Source organism: Cannabis sativa, chromosome 2 (assembly GCF_029168945.1).
Source record: "Cannabis sativa cultivar Pink pepper isolate KNU-18-1 chromosome 2, ASM2916894v1, whole genome shotgun sequence".
NCBI classification, from domain to species: Eukaryota; Viridiplantae; Streptophyta; class Magnoliopsida; order Rosales; family Cannabaceae; genus Cannabis; species Cannabis sativa.
In genome coordinates, this window is record NC_083602.1 from 69,179,666 (window position 1) to 69,197,380 (window position 17,715).

At 35.8% G+C, this 17,715-nt stretch overlaps 1 protein-coding gene across 5 annotated transcripts; it reads left to right on the forward strand.

Moving 5' to 3' along the window:
- The first annotated feature begins 1,705 nt into the window (after positions 1–1,705).
- Positions 1,706–17,392, forward strand: LOC115720740 (putative protease Do-like 14). 5 transcript variants are annotated; one of them, XM_061110816.1, is made up of 11 exons: positions 1,706–1,846; positions 1,955–2,051; positions 2,202–2,321; positions 2,427–2,597; positions 2,696–2,826; positions 4,064–4,275; positions 4,568–4,649; positions 4,797–4,939; positions 5,047–5,167; positions 5,866–5,958; positions 17,154–17,392. In XM_061110816.1, exons 1-11 carry the CDS (start codon positions 1,766–1,768, stop codon positions 17,292–17,294), a joined length of 1,392 nt encoding a protein of 463 aa, XP_060966799.1. In that variant the 5' UTR covers positions 1,706–1,765; the 3' UTR covers positions 17,295–17,392. The 5 variants fall into 5 exon arrangements, with proteins under 5 accessions (XP_060966799.1, XP_060966800.1, XP_060966801.1 ...); XM_061110817.1 differs by having other exon boundaries at positions 2,205–2,321; XM_061110818.1 differs by lacking the exon at positions 17,154–17,392 and adding an exon at positions 16,062–16,149.
- Positions 17,393–17,715: the final 323 nt, after the last annotated feature.

Genomic DNA, 17,715 nt, shown 5'->3' on the forward strand with positions numbered 1-17,715 from the left:
TACTGGTTTTCGTATCGTGTCAAAAAACTCAGCCCGTAATTACAACACTAGTTAGGAGTGCTCTAAGATCCGTGTGAACATTATATTTGAACAGTTCTTGAGTTAAAAGTTTGATATTAGTATAGATATGAAAAGGGATATCTACACAGGGTACTGTTTTTTTTTTTTTTATAAAACTTTCTTTTTTACTGTTATACATATATATTTTCTTTTTTTACTGTATAATCTACATATTTTATACTGAATTAGTATAATTTTTTTTTTTCTCTTTTATGCTTTTTGTCACTTCAATATATGTCTTCTTTTATTTTTTCTTAAATTAATAAAAGTTGATGGGAGAATTGGTTGTCACGTCAGAGACATATATTTTTTTTAAAAAAATAATTATGAAAGTTTTTATTGTATTTAATATAAAAAAAGTTTTGATGTGATGGTGTTGTCATTTTGTGATTTTTTTAAAGAAAATTTAATTATGAAAAGCTTAATATATATCTTATTAGTTTCTCTTTTTTTTTTTATTTGTAAGGTATAATAACTTTTATTATTATTTTTTATTGTATTTGAGCTCTCTCTCCACTATTCACCTTCTTCTTCATTTTTTTTTTCTTTTTTTCCTAAGTCTATAACATTACTCAAATAAAAGCGAACCATCTCCTTTTGTAGTTGGTAAAAAAAAAATAGCGTGTGAAGGAAGAAGAAGAAGAATCGAGAAAGATAAGAGTGTGGTTGTGTGTGAGAGAGAGAGATGGAGAGCTTGCTCTGTGATGAACTTCTTGTAGATATCTTTCAGAAACTCACACTAAGTTCATGTCATTAAGTTTCTTTGGTCTCAAAGCGTTGGCTCCATCTCTACTTTACTTCTAAGTCCACCATATTTCTCCAACTTACCTTTTTTTGTTAATGGTTTATTTTAGTATTATTTTATTATTGTTTTAAGGTTGTTTTAATGTTGTTTTCTTTCATTTTTTTACAGTATTTTTTCAAATATTATTGTACTGCTCTATTTTTAATACTAATAGAAAAATAATGAAATTAGTATGCAAGTTATTTTATTCAGTATCATATTCAGTTTCTCTCTGTTGTTATACTGTTGTTTTTTAGTTGTTCTGCTTTTTTTCATTTATGATGTCTTCTCCTATATGTTCTCTTGTTGTGCACCAACTCCCCACATTTATTGCATTTGTTACGTTGTTTATTTTTCCAGCCAGCTTCCATCCTCTTTTTCTTTGGTCTTCTAGATTTCACCATTTCAATGAAAGGTAAAACTATTACTGTCCATGATTCTTTCATTATAGTTACCGTCAAACAAATATTCAGTGGTTGGTTTAACCTGTATAATTTGAAACTAACATTTGTTAAACATATGAAACAAAACAACCCAAAAACAACATTAGAAAAACCATGACAGCCCCAACATCAATAGTTTTAATATTTCTGCTTCATCTCACCAGATTTAATGGTAATTTTTCGGCTGTTGTGGTGTTGCTGCGGTAATTCTGTCTGTTGGTGTGGAAAATGGAGACCTCATTTTTTATTTTCGGTACTTACAGTACAAAAGAAAAAAAAAGTCTCGAGGCAGTATAAAAATTATTTTTGCCGTATAACAGTATTTTTGTAATGATTAAGTTAAAATCAAATATTTTTGTAAGTTTCCGTATGAAATCGTCCTTCTGTATTGGTATATTTGCATAAACCATTTCGTGGGCTTCAAGATTGGGCTTTCGGGGGCCCACATCAAAAGTTCTCCTTTGTTATTCCGTTAGATATGATTCAATTTCAGGGGGTTTTAGCTGGGTTTTTCAGCAATTTTCTTTTCGAATTCTGGAATCATCTCCCGGCGTCTATGGTATATACTTACAAATTCTCTTTCGGATTTCTTACACATTTCTGAATTTTAATGTGCTTGACCTCGACTTCATTGATTTGTAAATACTTTCGGTCTTGATTTTGGTAGAAGAGGCTTTCAGCTTCGAACTTCAACTCACTCACCCGGATTGTGAGCATCGTTGCCGGCGGGTCTGGTTTGTCGTATTTGTACTCCTCTGACAATGGTGATTCTGAAATCTTTTGTTAAAAATAAGTCCACTATTAGTGGCATGTGATTAAATTATGTTAAAAAGTTCGTTGCTCTCACTACACGTTTTGATCCGTGAGCTTTTAATTATATATAGCTGATAATGTTCTTATGAATTTTACTTTAGAAGTGAGCATAGGAGTGTCTGTTCCTGTACCATGGCGTGAATCGATTTCTCTGCCGTGGAAAATTGCTGAAAGAATGCCTAATTGCCTTTCATCTTCCTCGCCAGTGAACTCCGAATTGGGTTTGTCCCTCGATATTTCTTATCTTAATTTGCTGACCTCTTAAATTCATTGTAGAGTTTTGATTTAATTATTCATGGCCATCTTATTTAAGCTTCATAGTGTAGGTCCATTTCAATTATTTTCTTTGAGTGCTGGTTCTATTCCATCATCGGAATCTTCTGGGGCATCGGATGGTTGCCATAATGAACATTCTTGTGGATGCTTTGGTAGAGATACGTTTGCCAAAGCAGCTGCAAAGGTGGGACCTGCTGTTGTTAATATCTCCCTTCATCAGGGTATATACTCTTTTTCATTGGTTCATTTTGAGAACAGTTTCAGTTGTTGGTTTTCAAGAATAGAGTTTGTTAATTGTAACTGTTGTATTAAATTTTAGGTATGTATGGGGGGGTCTTTGGTGGGAAGAGCATAGGCTCTGGAACTATTATTGACAAGGATGGTACTATTTTAACGTGTGCTCATGCGGTGGTCAATGTACAGGGAAGGAGTATTTCATCCAAAGGAAAGGTAGGTTAGTGGTTTGATTTTATTTTTGTAACGTGTTCTCATGGTATGTCTGTGAAAAGGCCATTTTGGTGTCCTTTTGGAGCGGCTTAGTCATTGTTTGCAGTGATATGTTTATTTGAGTCATTCTCTTGGTTATAAAAGACCATTATGATCATAATTTTTTTTAAGTTGATTCATTTTTTAAATCACAAGGACATGACATAATGTTTTCCTGAATGGGCTATTATGAGTGTCACTATCGTATTCATCTTTACGAGCCTCTTTGATATTATGTCTGCGTTAATGCTCTTGAGCTACGTGCATTATGGAAATGCCCTTTGGAAACCCCAAGGTCATTTTTGGTCAATTCATGCTTAGTTTCTTGTGTTCAGAATTATTCTGCTTACTGAAATGTTGATTTCTGGAGGAAAAATGTCACATTGTAGTCAATTCAAGCTCAGTTTTTCTTCAGTTTTCACCTGCTCGGCTTAATTATGAGAAAGAGATACTATCAGTATTTGTTTAGGCAGGCCAATGTAGTGCAAGGAACTAGTGAAGTTTTGAGTATTGAAAGGCATGCGAAATATGAGCTTATAGATGTAGATAAGGATTTGAGATCACCCTACAGAGGAAGAAGAGTGTTCTTATTGAGAACTATGCTTTCTCACCTCTGCATAAATTATGTGCAGTAAATGAATTATAAATTATTTGTAAGATTTAAATTCAAATATTACTTCTAGAATTGTTATTAGATATTTTTCCTTAAAAAAAATAACAAATTTTAATCAACTATTTATTTCTTAATTTGAATTCAAATTTAGTTGTTATGTTACTGTTTGTGTATAGGTTTGGTGTATAATTGCTGCAGTGGTCATTTTTGTATGTTCTACCACGTGGATGTATAAGTTTATAGCACATTTTATCTTTATGAAATCAAAAAGCTGGTTTTTGGATGATTTTTTTTATGGAAATGCCCTTATCATCGTGTGGTAATATTTATTGTTGATATTGAGTCATATCTTTTAAAAGTGTTTATTATGACTGCTAACTGATAATATCAGCAATAAATACAATATTCATCCACATGCTGAAACAATTTCACCAAGATTGTTTGGTGCCAATGGCTTGGCACTACATATTTATTCTAATAAAATTGATGCTTCTCACTCCAATGTGGTTCTAAGATTATTTTTCATATATGCTACTAAGTGACATCTTGTTGTCTACATTAGGTTTTTAAGTATGTTATTTGTTGCAGGTTGATGTTACTTTACAAGATGGTAGGACATTTGAGGGTACTGTGTTGAATGCTGATATACATTCCGATATTGCTATAGTAAAAATTGATTCCAAAACCCCACTCCCAACTGCAAAAATCGGCTCTTCAAGTAGGCTTCAACCTGGAGATTGGGTGCTAGCTGTGGGCTGTCCACTCTCACTTCAGAATACTGTAACTGCTGGCATTGTGAGGTTGTTAATATACTCTAGAATAGTAAAGAATTTATTGCATCTTATGAATTGTCATCAAGACTTCATTTCTGAGTATTAAGCATTTAAATCAGTATTACTTTTGTCCTGAAAATTTTTGGTGGGTGCAGTGCTGTGCCGTGTCTTGTTAGTTTCTAATGTTTGCATGTAGGTTCAATGTATGAAGAAAAGGCTCTTTATTCTTTTCACTGCTTTGTGGTTTTGCATCCAGTGATAAATGTATTTTACCTGTATCTTATGCTTTTATATAACTATTTTTCCCACTCCAATACAGTTCAATAGACCGTAAGAGCAGTGATTTGGGTCTTGGTGGAATAAGGAGAGAGTATTTGCAGACGGATTGTGCAATTAATCCAGTACCTCTCTCTCTCTCTCTCTCTCTCTCTCTCCCCCGTTAGATTAATATAACTATACATACACACACACACACATATATTTATATTGCATCTCTTTTTTTCCAACTACTTCAACATTGGTCTTTTGCACTTCATATTCATCCTCAGGGAAATTCTGGGGGGCCTCTTGTCAATGTTGATGGAGAAGTTGTTGGTATGAATATTATGAAAGTCCTTGATGCTGATGGATTAAGTTTTGCTGTACCAATTGATTCAGTCAACAAAATCATTGAGCATTTCAAAAAAAGTGGGTAGGTGTACTTTAAAACAGAACAACAGTGCCAGTATGCTTGAGAACTTCACTTTTTCCTTTGTGGTTGTGATGTTATTGGTAAGACATTTTTTTCGGGTGTTACAGGAGAGTTGTTCGACCTTGGCTTGGTTTGAAAATGCTTGAACTTAATGACATGGTTGTTGCTCAGCTTAAAGAAAGAGATGCAGCTTTTCCGGATGTCAATAAAGGTGTTCTTGTAGTAATGGTAAGTTCTAATGTGGCTCATCCTGTAGGTTGAAAATATCTGCATTGTTGTTGTTTTGACTGTGAGTAATGCTAGTGCTTTTTATGTACTTGTACATTTCTGAAATATGTTTTGGCAAGGTAGGTTTTGATAAGCATGTAGTATTTGACTTGTGCTGTTTTTGCTCTACAAGTTTTTCCCTTCTAGATTTTGGTTTCGTCTTTATATTAAACTACATATTGATTGAACTATAAATCTAGATACGGTATTAGCAAAGAAATTAAGCGAAGTCACAGAGAAAGTGGGATGAAAATGAAAGAGAAAGATAGTGATAATAGCTAAATAATTTTCAGTATTTAATAGGTCAAACTCAGGTCCAAGGGTTGAAGGACCCAAATGCCTTCACAATTTCGTGGGATTGTCACTTATTTGTACTTGTAATGATCTAGCTGGAATTTAATATCCTAAACGAACTACTTCCAATTAACTATATCAATTCATAGGAATCCATCACATTTCACACCTCTAGTTTTCCATTTCGCTTACATTTACCTAAACTCAATTTTATTTTTTGAGATGGCAATTGATATTATCTGTATTCTTGTCTATTTGCTGATATGATGTTCCCTTCCCAATGACGAGTGCACCAATCACATACAATTTTCAAAGAATTTGATGGTGCTTTCATGTTTTAATAATTTCTTAATTTTCTCAAGTAGATAACTCCTGGATCACCTGCTGATCGTGCTGGGTTCCATCCTGGTGATATTGTAGTTGAGTTTGATGGGAAATCTGTTGAAAGCGTTAAACAGGTATTTTTTTGGACCCTCTACTTTTATTACTTCTGTTGTTATGGTGAAGGGAAAATTTTAGCGAGCAATATAAGCTCACCAAGGCAACAAATGACTAGAATAGAATTTAGATGCAGAGTTTGCTATCAGCCTAAAATTAACTGAAAAGTCATCAAGATCTTAAATATGCCGATTGCCAAAGATAGTGATACAATTCTGTTCCACCAGCAAGATAGCAAAACAGAGAGAAAAGAGAAGAAGAAGAATTTTATTGATGTCCGGAGAAATTACAGAAGATAGTTCCAAGCTCGTCGAGTGGCAAGGGTGACTCCTTGAGTATATTCTACTCCTTTACAATTTAATCATGAAAAAATAAGAAATAAAAAGAAAATTCTATTTATACTAAACTGAGACTAAGGCTAATAAACTTAGACTGCCATATCAGCAGGAAAGTCGTCACTATTGACTGCCACGTCAGCAACAAATTTCTTTATAATTAAATAGCTTATTTCTTATTTCTTATAGTGTAGGTCTTAATTGGTGGTATAACAATACCCCTGGGTGCACTTTCACCTTGTCCTCAAGGTGAAATGTGGGAATTTAGTATCAATATCAGCAAAATCTTCCCAAGTTTTTTCGAAGTCCGAAAGTGATTTCCATTTAATAAGAACTTCTAAGCCATCTTGTTTGCGACTGGTAAGTTGCCTGACTTGCAGTAGCTCCTCAGCTTCCACTTGCAGCTCTAGTTCAGGAGACAATAGGGGAAGGGAAGAAGAAGACGAAGCCATCTTGTTTGTGACTGGTACGTTGCCTGACTTGCAGTAGCTCCTCAGCTTCCACTTGCAGCTCTAGTTCAGGAGACAAGAGGGGAAGGGAAGAAGAAGACGAAGCTGCTTTATGGGACCTTTTTAATTGGGAAACATGGAACACCGGGTGAATGGATGAAGTAGCTGGTAAGTCTAACTTGTATGCAACCGCCCCAATGCGAGCCAACACCTTGAGTGGTTCATAATAACAGGTTGCAAGCTTCTCAAATCTCCTCTTAGCCAAGGACTGCTGTCTATGTGGTCGGAGCTTGAGACATACCAAGTCACCCTCATGAAATTCCTCGTGATGTCGGTGTTGGTCAGCTTGATGCTTCATTCGTTGCTGAGCTCATAGTAAATGCATGCAAAGATCATCTAAAATGGCAGCCCAATCAACCAATACAATGTCTACAACAAAGACATGAGAGGTGCGAGTCAGATACCGGATTAAGGGTGGCTGATCCTTGCCATAAAGGGCCAAAAATTGCGTACACTTGGTAGCGGAGTGGGCAGAAGTGTTGTACCAATATCTTGCGCATGCTAACCGTTTGGCCCATTGTTTTGGTTTCTCATTTGCAAAAAATCTGAGATAAGTTTCAAGTGTTCGATTGACTACTTTAGTTTGCCTATTAGTTTGGGGGTGGTACACCGTAATTCTCTTCAACGTTGTGCCTTGCCATTTGTGGAGGCCATTCAAAAAATGACTTGTAAAAATTCGGTCTTGATCTGAAATGATACCCAGGTAGTCCATGCAATCGTACCACTTCCTTTAAGAATACTTGTGCTACAGTGGCTGCTATAAATGGGTGTCTCAATGTGATAAAATGGGCATACTTAGTTTGTCCACCACAACTAAGATTGTATTCCATCCGTCCAAGTTAGGCAATCCTTCAATAAAGTCCATTGAGATCTCATCACAAACTTGAGCAGGTAAAGCAATCGGTTGGAGCAAACCCACCGGAGTAGTAGCTGCATATTTCACTTGTTGGCATATGGAACATTCGCGAAGAAACCTCATCACATCACTCATCCCAACGCAATAGACTTCCACTTTCAGCTTTTGATAGGTTTTTTTTCCCCGAATGCCCCCGATTGGAGAGTTGTGGAATTCAGCTAATATGATCTTCACTAAAGGGGATCCCTTGGGAATCACTACCACTGCCCTCGCATCCTTTACAGTGAACCCCACCAGATTCTTCCTATATTGAATGTCTTGTCTAATGCCCTCCAGGAAGGCATCTTTCTGAACCTCCTCTTGCAATTGTTCCCAGTGCTGCCACTGAGGAATATTTACTCCTTAAGCTCCATACAAGCTAATTTCCTTGATAAAGCATCAACAACTTTATTACTCGATCCAGGTTTATAGAAAATTTCAAATCATATGCCATAAGCTTGGCAATCCATTTTTAATACTCGTTACCAATTACTCGTTCAAGGAGATATTTCAAGCTTTGTTGATTCGTTCGGACGACGAACCTCTTACCCAACAATAGGCTACCACTTGTTTATAGTGAACACAATAGCCATCAATTCGTTTTCATAAATAGATTTTAGCTTTCCTCTTGGGCCGAGAATGTGACTGTAATATGCTATTGGTCGACCCTCTTGCATTAGCACGACCCCAAGACCATAGCCCAAGGGCGTCCGTCTCCACTATAAAAGTTTTTGAAAAATCTAGCATGGCTAGAACTGGCACAGTAAACATAGCTTGTTTCAAGTCAAGAAAAGCTTTGTTTGCCCCCTCATTCCACCCAAAACTAACTCTTTTGAGTTGTTCCATTAAAGGCCAAACCTGCCACAAACCTTCGATAGTATCCCGTCAAACCCAGAAAACAACGAAGCTCCCTTATGTTTTGTGGTACAATCCAATCTCTCATGGCTGCCACTTTGCTCGGATCAGCCAGCCACAGCTTGACCAAAAATAATATGGCTCAAATATGTCATATGTCGCTGCCCAAATTCACACTTTTTCCTGTTAGCAAAAAACTTATGTTGCTAAAGCACTTGCAGCACTATGGAAAGGTGGTGTTGATGGTCCTTGCTGTGGCTAAACACCAAAATGTCATCGAAAAAGACAGCACAAACTTCATTAAATATGGTCGGAATAAATAGTGCATTATTGACTGTAAAGTAGCGGGAGCATTGGTCAAACCAAAAGGCATAACCAAAAACTCATGATGTTCATCATGAGTCCGAAAAGCAATCTTTGGGATGTCTTATTCACGAATTCTTATTTGGTGATACCCCTATTTCAAATTGAGTTTGAAGAATATTTGAGCCCCATGAAGCTCATCTAATAGCTCATCAGTGACTGGAATTGGAAATTTGTTTGGAACAGTAGCTCGATTCAAGGCTTTATAATCCACGCATATTCGCTAAGTATCATCTTTTTTCTTGATCAACAACATCGAACTTGAGAAAGGGTTGTGGCTGTCTCTTATGATTCCCGCTTGCAACATGTTTGAAATTTGTTGTTCAGTCTCATTTTTCTGACATTGGGGATATTTATAAGGTCTTACACCAATAGGAGCAGTGCCTTCTTTGAGAATAATGGCATGTTCTTACCCTCGAGATGGTGGTAAGCCTTCCAATTCCTTAAAGACAGATGAGTGTTGCTCTAGAGTACCATTCAAAAAGGTTGGAATAGACTCAGTTGTAGCTTGTTTACACTCTACCAATGACTTCAGACATCTCTTGTGGCCAATTTTCAACATATTCTTCAGAGTCACTGAATTTTTTCCCATTGGCGGCTTCCCCTTGACAGTCACAGTCTGCACCCCCTTTTTAAATTGAAGGATTTGGTGCTTCCAGTCAATTCTCTATTTTGCCCAAGGTAGTCAACCATTGCATGCCTAGAATAATATCTGCACTGCCCAACCCAAAAGGCAAAAAATCTCCCACTATAGTCAACCCTTGTAACTCCAACACGATCTCCCTACAAACTCTCTCATTTTTAATCGACTTTCCGGACCCAGAGTCACCCCATTCTGCCCAGTTTTAGTTATTGGCAACTTGTTCTTGTCCACTAAATCTTTTGAAATGAAGTTATGAGGGCCCCAAAATCAACCCAAACAGTTACCGCTTGACTCCCAACTATCCCTTTATCTTTCATTGTACTTGGAGTTTCCATTCCCGTGGCTGAATTCAATGAAACCTCCAATGTCCCTATAATCTCAGCACTATCCAGAGCTAATTCCTCTTCTCCGTTTTCCTCAGTATTTGGGTCCTCCTCTTCTTCTCAAGATTTGATCACATTCAGTTCTTTCTTTGCACAATGATGTCCCGAATGCCACTTGTTATCACAACGATAACAAATTCCTTTACGCAGTTTCTCTTATGCATCCGCAATGATTGATTGGCGAAACTGGCCCATTGGTTTTTGTTCATTGTTTGGATTCCTGTCCCTTTTCTTCAATATAATTGTCGTTGCCCCTGTAATTCCCCAAATTTGAACGATTCTGGAATAAAGATTAGTCTTGCTCTCAATCTTGAGAGCAAAAACTTTATTCAAATCCCCGAGTTCAACCTAAGTCAACCTGAATGCCTCTCTTTAAATCATTCAAGAATTGACTCAAAGCCATTACTTCTGAGACTCCATCCAATGGTGCTAATGACTCCAAGAAACCTTCACAGTAATTCTCTACAGACCCTTGTTGAAACTTAAGAAATTGTTCATTGAGGGATCCTTTACTGATGTTTTGGAATTTATTCAATATGAGGAGTGTCAAATCTTCCCATAATACAATTGAGCGTCGCCTAATTTCTCATCTGTACCAAGAGCCTTGTCCTAAAAATTTACCACAAGAGCCTTAACCTTCTCTTCATTGTTGTAACGTTGTAGAGTAAAATATTTCTCAGCTCATAACAACCAACCATCGGGGTCTACGCCTTCGATGATAGGTAGTTCCAATTAGCGGAAGCAAAATTCCCGTCGAGGGTCCCCATCTGCTTTCGTTGGTGTAGATTTCGCAAAACCCGGCGGCGTTTCTTGAATCGGCTTTGCTAGACCTCGTGATGTGGGTTGACTGGAGTTGGGTTCTACGGTTTCGGCGAAGCTGCTCCCTTCTATGATTCGACTGCATGGCCTTTAAATCATGAAAATTCATCCTTGAAATGTTGAAGGTTGTCTCGGGCTAACCCCACTTTTTCCCGGACGTTTGCCACTTCATTCCGCACAGACACACTCTGGTTGTCCCTCTTCTCTTCCAACTCTGACAGATCCTCCACCTTTTCTTGATCATTCTTGGACGGTTTCTTGGGCATCGTTCCTTCCCATTCGACCAGCTCTGATACCAAATTTGATACAACTCTGTTCCCGCAGCAACATAGCAAAACAGAAAGAAAAGAGAAGAAGAATAATTTTATTGATGTATGAAGAAATTACAGAAGATTGTTCCAAGCTCTTCGAGTGGCAAGGGTGAGTCCTTGAGTATATTCTACTCCTTTACAATTCAATCATAAAAAAAAAAAAAGAGATGAAAAGAATATTCTATTTGTACTAAACTGAGACTAAGACTAATAAACTTTGACTGCCATATCAGCAGGAAATTCATCACTATTAAATGCCACGTGAACAACAAATTTCTTTTCAATTACATGGCTTATTTCTTATTTCTTCTAGTAGTGTAGGTCTTAATTGAAAGTATAATAGATAGTCAAGTATCACTTTCTATACAAGTATTAGCACAATTCGTTTAGTTGAGAGAGGAAACTTCCTTCATTTGTATGTTGGCACCATTTTTGTTTTTCTTGTTTTCCATTGATTTGGGCTATTGTTGTTTGGTAAGGTTTCCATGTGATGAATTTATTATGACAGGTGGTTGACATATTGGGAGACAAACTTGGGGAACCCTTGAAGGTGGTCGTTAAAAGAGCCAAAAATAATTTAGTGACTCTAACTGTGATCCCTGAGGAGTCCAATCCGGACATATGATAACATCCAACACCAACCCCTCTTTTTTGTTTTTTGTTTTTTTTACCTAATACTGAATAGAATAGGTACTTTCTTTCTTGTACCTTTCAGGAGGAGTAACAAATCAGCTTGCCAAGAAAAGAAGCAAGCTTTAAAGTTGCAGGGTCTATAATTTTTGCCTTTTAAAACTGTAGATTCATACCAACTAGTTCAGCTTAAAATCACATGTTGCACACAAATAAATATGAACTTCTATAACAATTTTTTGTTTTTTTTTTGCTTCTTTCTTTCTTGTTTTTCTAACTTGGATTGGATGAATATAAACCCATTATTACTCTTCTCAGAAATGGACCCTTCATCAGCTAAAGTGCTCAAGCCAAAAATGTGTTTTTAATTCTCTGGCTATGAAAACATAATAGATCTAAACATGTCAGATAACTCTTTAGCTTTTACTGTTTCCTGAAAAAATATAACAATGAAGAACTAGAAAAATAGTAAGAAAATAAAGAGAAAAATACTCTGATGGTTCATCTAGAAGTTGGCTCCCATATTTCTGAGCAATCTAGAAGACTACAATACTGAAGTTTTACAAGATAGTTTTATCTTTTATATTTGCAAGAGTAATAGCAGTAGCGAAATTTTTAAATATCCAATGCCATTAGTTATTTTTTAATTAACTTCATTCTAAGTAGTTATGTTTGTCAATTATTGGTCCATTAGTTAGAGCTGGTCAAAGTTCATTCTTTTACTCTTCTAATTACCATATGTTTTTTTAGGATTCGTTTGGTATGCCGTATTACACCGTATTATATTGTATAGTATTATATTAAATTGTATTTCATGCAATAAATTTATGTAACACAATATATAGTATTGACTTGTGTGGGTACATAAATATATAATATTTAGTATAAATTAAAGTTTAACATAGTATTACATGAAAATATGATATATAATCCAATTTAATATAATATAATACAATACGACTTAATGCAGCGTACCAAACGAGCCCTTAAGGATCATTAATTCACTAGTGTATTTTTAATAAATAATCCAATTATAAATTTGAAATTATTTACCGAGATTTTTGGAAATCGATTATAAAATAATCAAGCTTAAGAAAGAAATAAATTAAAGTAGAAAATTAAGATTTTACGTGTGACATTAATGAGCTTTAGTTCAGTTTTAGTCCACAAATCAATATTATTGAGCTTGAAAAGTTTCAAAGTATCTTTACACAAATGTTTTCGCCCTAGATGAAGAATCCTAATTCTTAGCTCTTAGTAGTAGAAAAATGATTTCTCTACCAATCTCATTGCATGAGGGATCGTGTTCTATTTATATGCTAGAACCAGGAATGGGTGAGTCCAAACCTGATAGGATTTAGAGGTGTCAACTAGGCCCACTGATGGGTTAAAATACAATACTTACTAACTTTAGGTTCATTGGGTGAGGCTCAATTCACGAGATAATGGTCGTCCGTACAAGTGGGGATCGATTATGATGTAATGAGTCGTGTGCTGCACGTCGGTATCGGGAATGTCAAAGAATATGGCGTTAGACAAAAATGTGGTTTTCTTTTGGTGGTGCACGCACTCCCTAAGTTTGACGTCAGGGACAGACCCTTGACATGGTGGGGCCATGTGTCTGGAGGCCGCTACGTAGGATGATATTCAAAGGCTTCCAGATGTCTCGTCAATTGTCTATTCGGATTACCCCAAGAGGGCACCCGAATAGATCCTGATGGACCCTTCGCCTTTTGGGCCAAACAACATTCCCCAGACCAAAGTGGTCTGGCCTTATCGCGTCTGTAAGTTGGACTTACATCCAGATTCAGAGCCTAGCTTGACTCCGCTAGTGGGTTGATCTGTTAACTTGATTGGGCCCAAAAATGGGTCAGCTTTAGCTGAGGTTGGATTTGGAAAATCATACATCATTTATCTCAAAACACGAATAACATTTACTCCCAAGCCTTCGGGGCTCGAGAGTCGTGGAGGCTTGCAGCCTACTCCCAGATTCATTGTTGGATGTAGATCCATGAATAGGTGCAACCTCTTAAGGTTCCAAAGTAGTAGGTGGCAAAAGCCTAAAATTCTTTCATTTGTTAACCTAAGATATGTTTCCAAGAGAAGGCCAAATTTGAAATTTAAACTAATTTCGGTAAATTGAAACTTTCAACACAAAACTATGCAATTAATCAAATTAATGAAGTAAATGCAAATATCATGGCAAGCAAATATAGAGAGGAAATAATCAAGCTTGTAAAGTAAAGAGTTTAAGGGTAAGAAATAGCAAACTCTCAATTTCTATAAAATTCGGTAGAACAAAGTCACCTACGTCCTTGGCCTTCAAAGCTATGGACCTAGCTTTGAGTTTCACTATCGAGCCAATTTAATGGGCTTGACTAACCCTTACAGCCGAGAATTTTTCACAAGGTATTTTCAAACTTCTTACAATAGTTTTCCACCACCACGAAATATCAACCTCTTTCTCAGATTGTTGTAGAGCCAATCTCACTCCAACCAGGCTGTTAGGTTGTTTATAATACCTGTGTCAACTTCACCTTAATCACAATTTGAAAATGTGTTTAAAATTACAAGCAAACTCACTCTAGAAGTATGATGATACAATGAAGAACCTAGAGTGATTAACAAGCACACTTAGAAGAAATAAATACAAATTTTGGCACAAAGTGTGTGAAAAGTATTTTGTTGGATTTTAAACTTGTAAGCTCTTAAAATCACTTGAATATATTTGGTATATGGAATAAATGCTCAGCCAACATTTTATTTTGAGTGAAAAACGAGTTTATATAGTGCAGGAACAAAAACTAACCATTTATAGTCATTAGCACGTTTTTCAAAAAGACGTGCTGGGATGAACGATCTGCCATTTAAAAAGGCTGGCTGAAAACAAGGCTGTGGCAAAAAGCCACTTTTTTGGCTCTAAAATGTGCATAACTTTTTACTCGTTTATCCAATTTTAGAAATTTTAGTTTTGTTCTCTTACTTAAATGATATGTGAAGTTAAAAATCAATTTAAAAAATTTAGATATCATTTTTGTAAAATAACTTGTCGCACAAGTTAGTTAGCCAAATTTCATAATTGTTTTAAGTGTGAACTTGTAATTCACTGTACAAGATTAGAAAATGTAAATAAACCTTCATGGAGTCTTGTATTAAGTTCCTTGAGTCTTTGAGTTCGCTTTAGGTCACTTTCGAGAATTTTAATAAAATTACCATTTTGTCATTTGAGTTAATTTTTCCTTAAAAGCTTAATTCTGTTTAGTTCTTGCTACAAAATTAACAAATCATTAGTAACACATAATAACAAAATATTTGTTAATCATCAAAACAAAGAGACTTAAGAGTTTGAGTCAATAATCTCCCCATTTTTTGATGATATTAAATATTTAATTATTTTGAAAAGGGAAATGAAATAAATTGAAACAATATATTAGATTAGCTCCCCCTTAATGTGTGAAAGAGTTTAAATTTTAATTTTACCTTTTAGTTTTACCTTGCATGATTTTGTAAACTCTCCCTCAATTTAATATTTATATTCAAATAACATTATTAGTCCAAAAATTGAGTTTTTGCCAAAATATAAATAATTACTATATATAGAAATTCTATTCCTTTTGATTCATCAAAAAGAGTGGCAAATAATTCACAAAAATAAATGGCGAAGAAAGAGAAAAAAAATGATAGAAAGTCACAATACACCATTCATGAAGGAAAATAACCATAAAACATAGATTTTCAAGTTCAAACAACTATACCATCCAAAACATAAAAACAAGGTCAAATAACTAAAAAAATACACTAACACAGAGAGTCAAAGGCACTAAGCCTTGCAGGCAGACTAAAAGCATGAAAACATATGTAAAGACCGCTTAGTTTAATTTGGAAATTAGCAGTTAATTAAGATTTAATTATGAAAATTATTTATAGATATTTAAATAATTATTTATGTTGTTATATTTGAATTCAGAATGCATTTTTATATCATATAGTGAAATTTCATAATTTTACATTTTCGGTGCCGGGCAACATGGAACGCGGTGTATGGCTCAGTAAGATCACAATTTAGTATTTCAGTATTGTGGGACGGTTTATTTAGACATTGGGAATGTCGGGATTAGTCGAGAATTTAGAGTTTTCCTAAAATACCCTTAAGTCCTCTTTTACCCCTTTTAGTGTTGGAAGGGCAAAATAGTCATTTGCCTTTATGAGATTTGTCTTTTATGAATTTTTATAATATGTTATGTAATCTGATTTTTTATTTTGCTTTGGCTGAATTAAATAAGGAAAATGAAGGTTATAACTCATTTTATTAAAAATTGAAAAAAAAAAATTCAAGAGAAAAGCAAAATTCCTTTTCCTCAAACTCTCTCTCTCTTTCAGCCCTCTTTGAGCAGCAAGAAGCTGGGCATTTTCTTTGGTAATTCAAGTTATTTTCTCAAGATTTAGTGATCTCTAATTGTTGGTAAGGTTCTTATAACTTTCTCCTTTGTTTCTTGAGTTTTTTTGAAGAAAAATGATAGGTTGCATGCTTAGTTTTGGATTGTTGTTGCTGCTATGATTATGTGTTGTTTTGGATTGGGGTCTAATTAGCAGGTCTGGAAAGTTTGGTTGAGTTTGGAAACGTTTTGGTTGGGGATTTGATTTTTGTAGGTTTTCTGGGTAAAACCGGCTAACCGGTGTAACTGTAAAACCGATTACCCAGATTTTGCAGCAGGGTGTGAAAATCGGTTTTTTCTCAGCTTGTCGTTTCGTGCTAGTTTCAGGTTTTCAGGCAGTTTGTTCCCTGCTAGTTTGGGGTATTTTTATATTAAGTTGCAGTAGGTTAAGAGTGGTTTTAAAGCCTTTGTCCCGGTTGTGATTTAGCGTGTCACTTATCAGTGTTGTGATTGTTACGGTTTAGGAGCCTGTAATTCCAGCTGATCGTTCCACTCAGGTTGACCGGCACACCTAAATTCAGAATTGAGGTAAGATTAGTATAACAGTATGCATATGTATTTACATGTTTAGCGTGCATGTTAGGAAGCCTGTTAGATTACATTAGATATGTATGTTGGCTTCGTACCATCCGACAGTATCACATCGGTAAAGCTAGAGTATGACTAGCAGCTGGAGTATGACCAGTATCGAGTATAGGCTGATATTATGGTCGGTGGTACTGTACTCTTTCACTGTATCACATCGGTAAAGCTAGAGTATGACTAGTGTACCGAGTATAGGCTGATACTGTAACACATCGGTAAGGCTAGAGTATGACTAGCAGCTGGAGTATGACCAGTGTACCGAGTATAGACTGTTACTCTGTCAAAAGTACCATCGTACGAACGTTCGAGACTCAGTACCGTGTGGGACACGGGGATTAGGGTTGTGGTCAGGGGTATGGGCGTCTGATCATAACCCGAGATTTATGTATGTTTTATGATTTATGCTTTTCTTGCTGAGTCTGTCGACTCACAGTACTATGTTTATGTGTAGGTAAGGGGAAGGCCAAGGCTGAGGAACCGTGAGGACGAGCCGATGAAGATTGTACATGTCGGGGCGGTTAGGCTTGGAGCGTACGATTCTCGGGACAGCAGTGCTTTTGTAGTTAGTCGCGGGGCGACAAATATTTTGTAAAGAATTAATTAACTTATGTAAAGTATTTTGTAATCGGGATCCCGAGTATTTTGTATAAAATATTATACGTTTTAATTAAAAAGCAAAATTTTAATTAATCACGATTTCCATAAACCTCGTTGATTAGCAATGAGCTGCACAGTACGTTTAAAAATCACGTAACATGCCTAGTCTAGTTAGGGTGTTACAACATAAACATGAAAAACATGAGAAATGATGCTAAAACATAATGCAAGTGACTAAGATGGTGAGGATCCAAAGCGATCCATGTAAGCCTTCATTGAGTCATTTTTCCTTATATATTGTTAAAATCTTGCTCCATGTCTCCCCTCAAAGTGGTCATTTTGTTGTGGAGGCTGGTGAATTGTGAGTTTATTTAACCTTTCAAGTTTTGAAATTGAGTGCCAACCGAAGTGTGGAG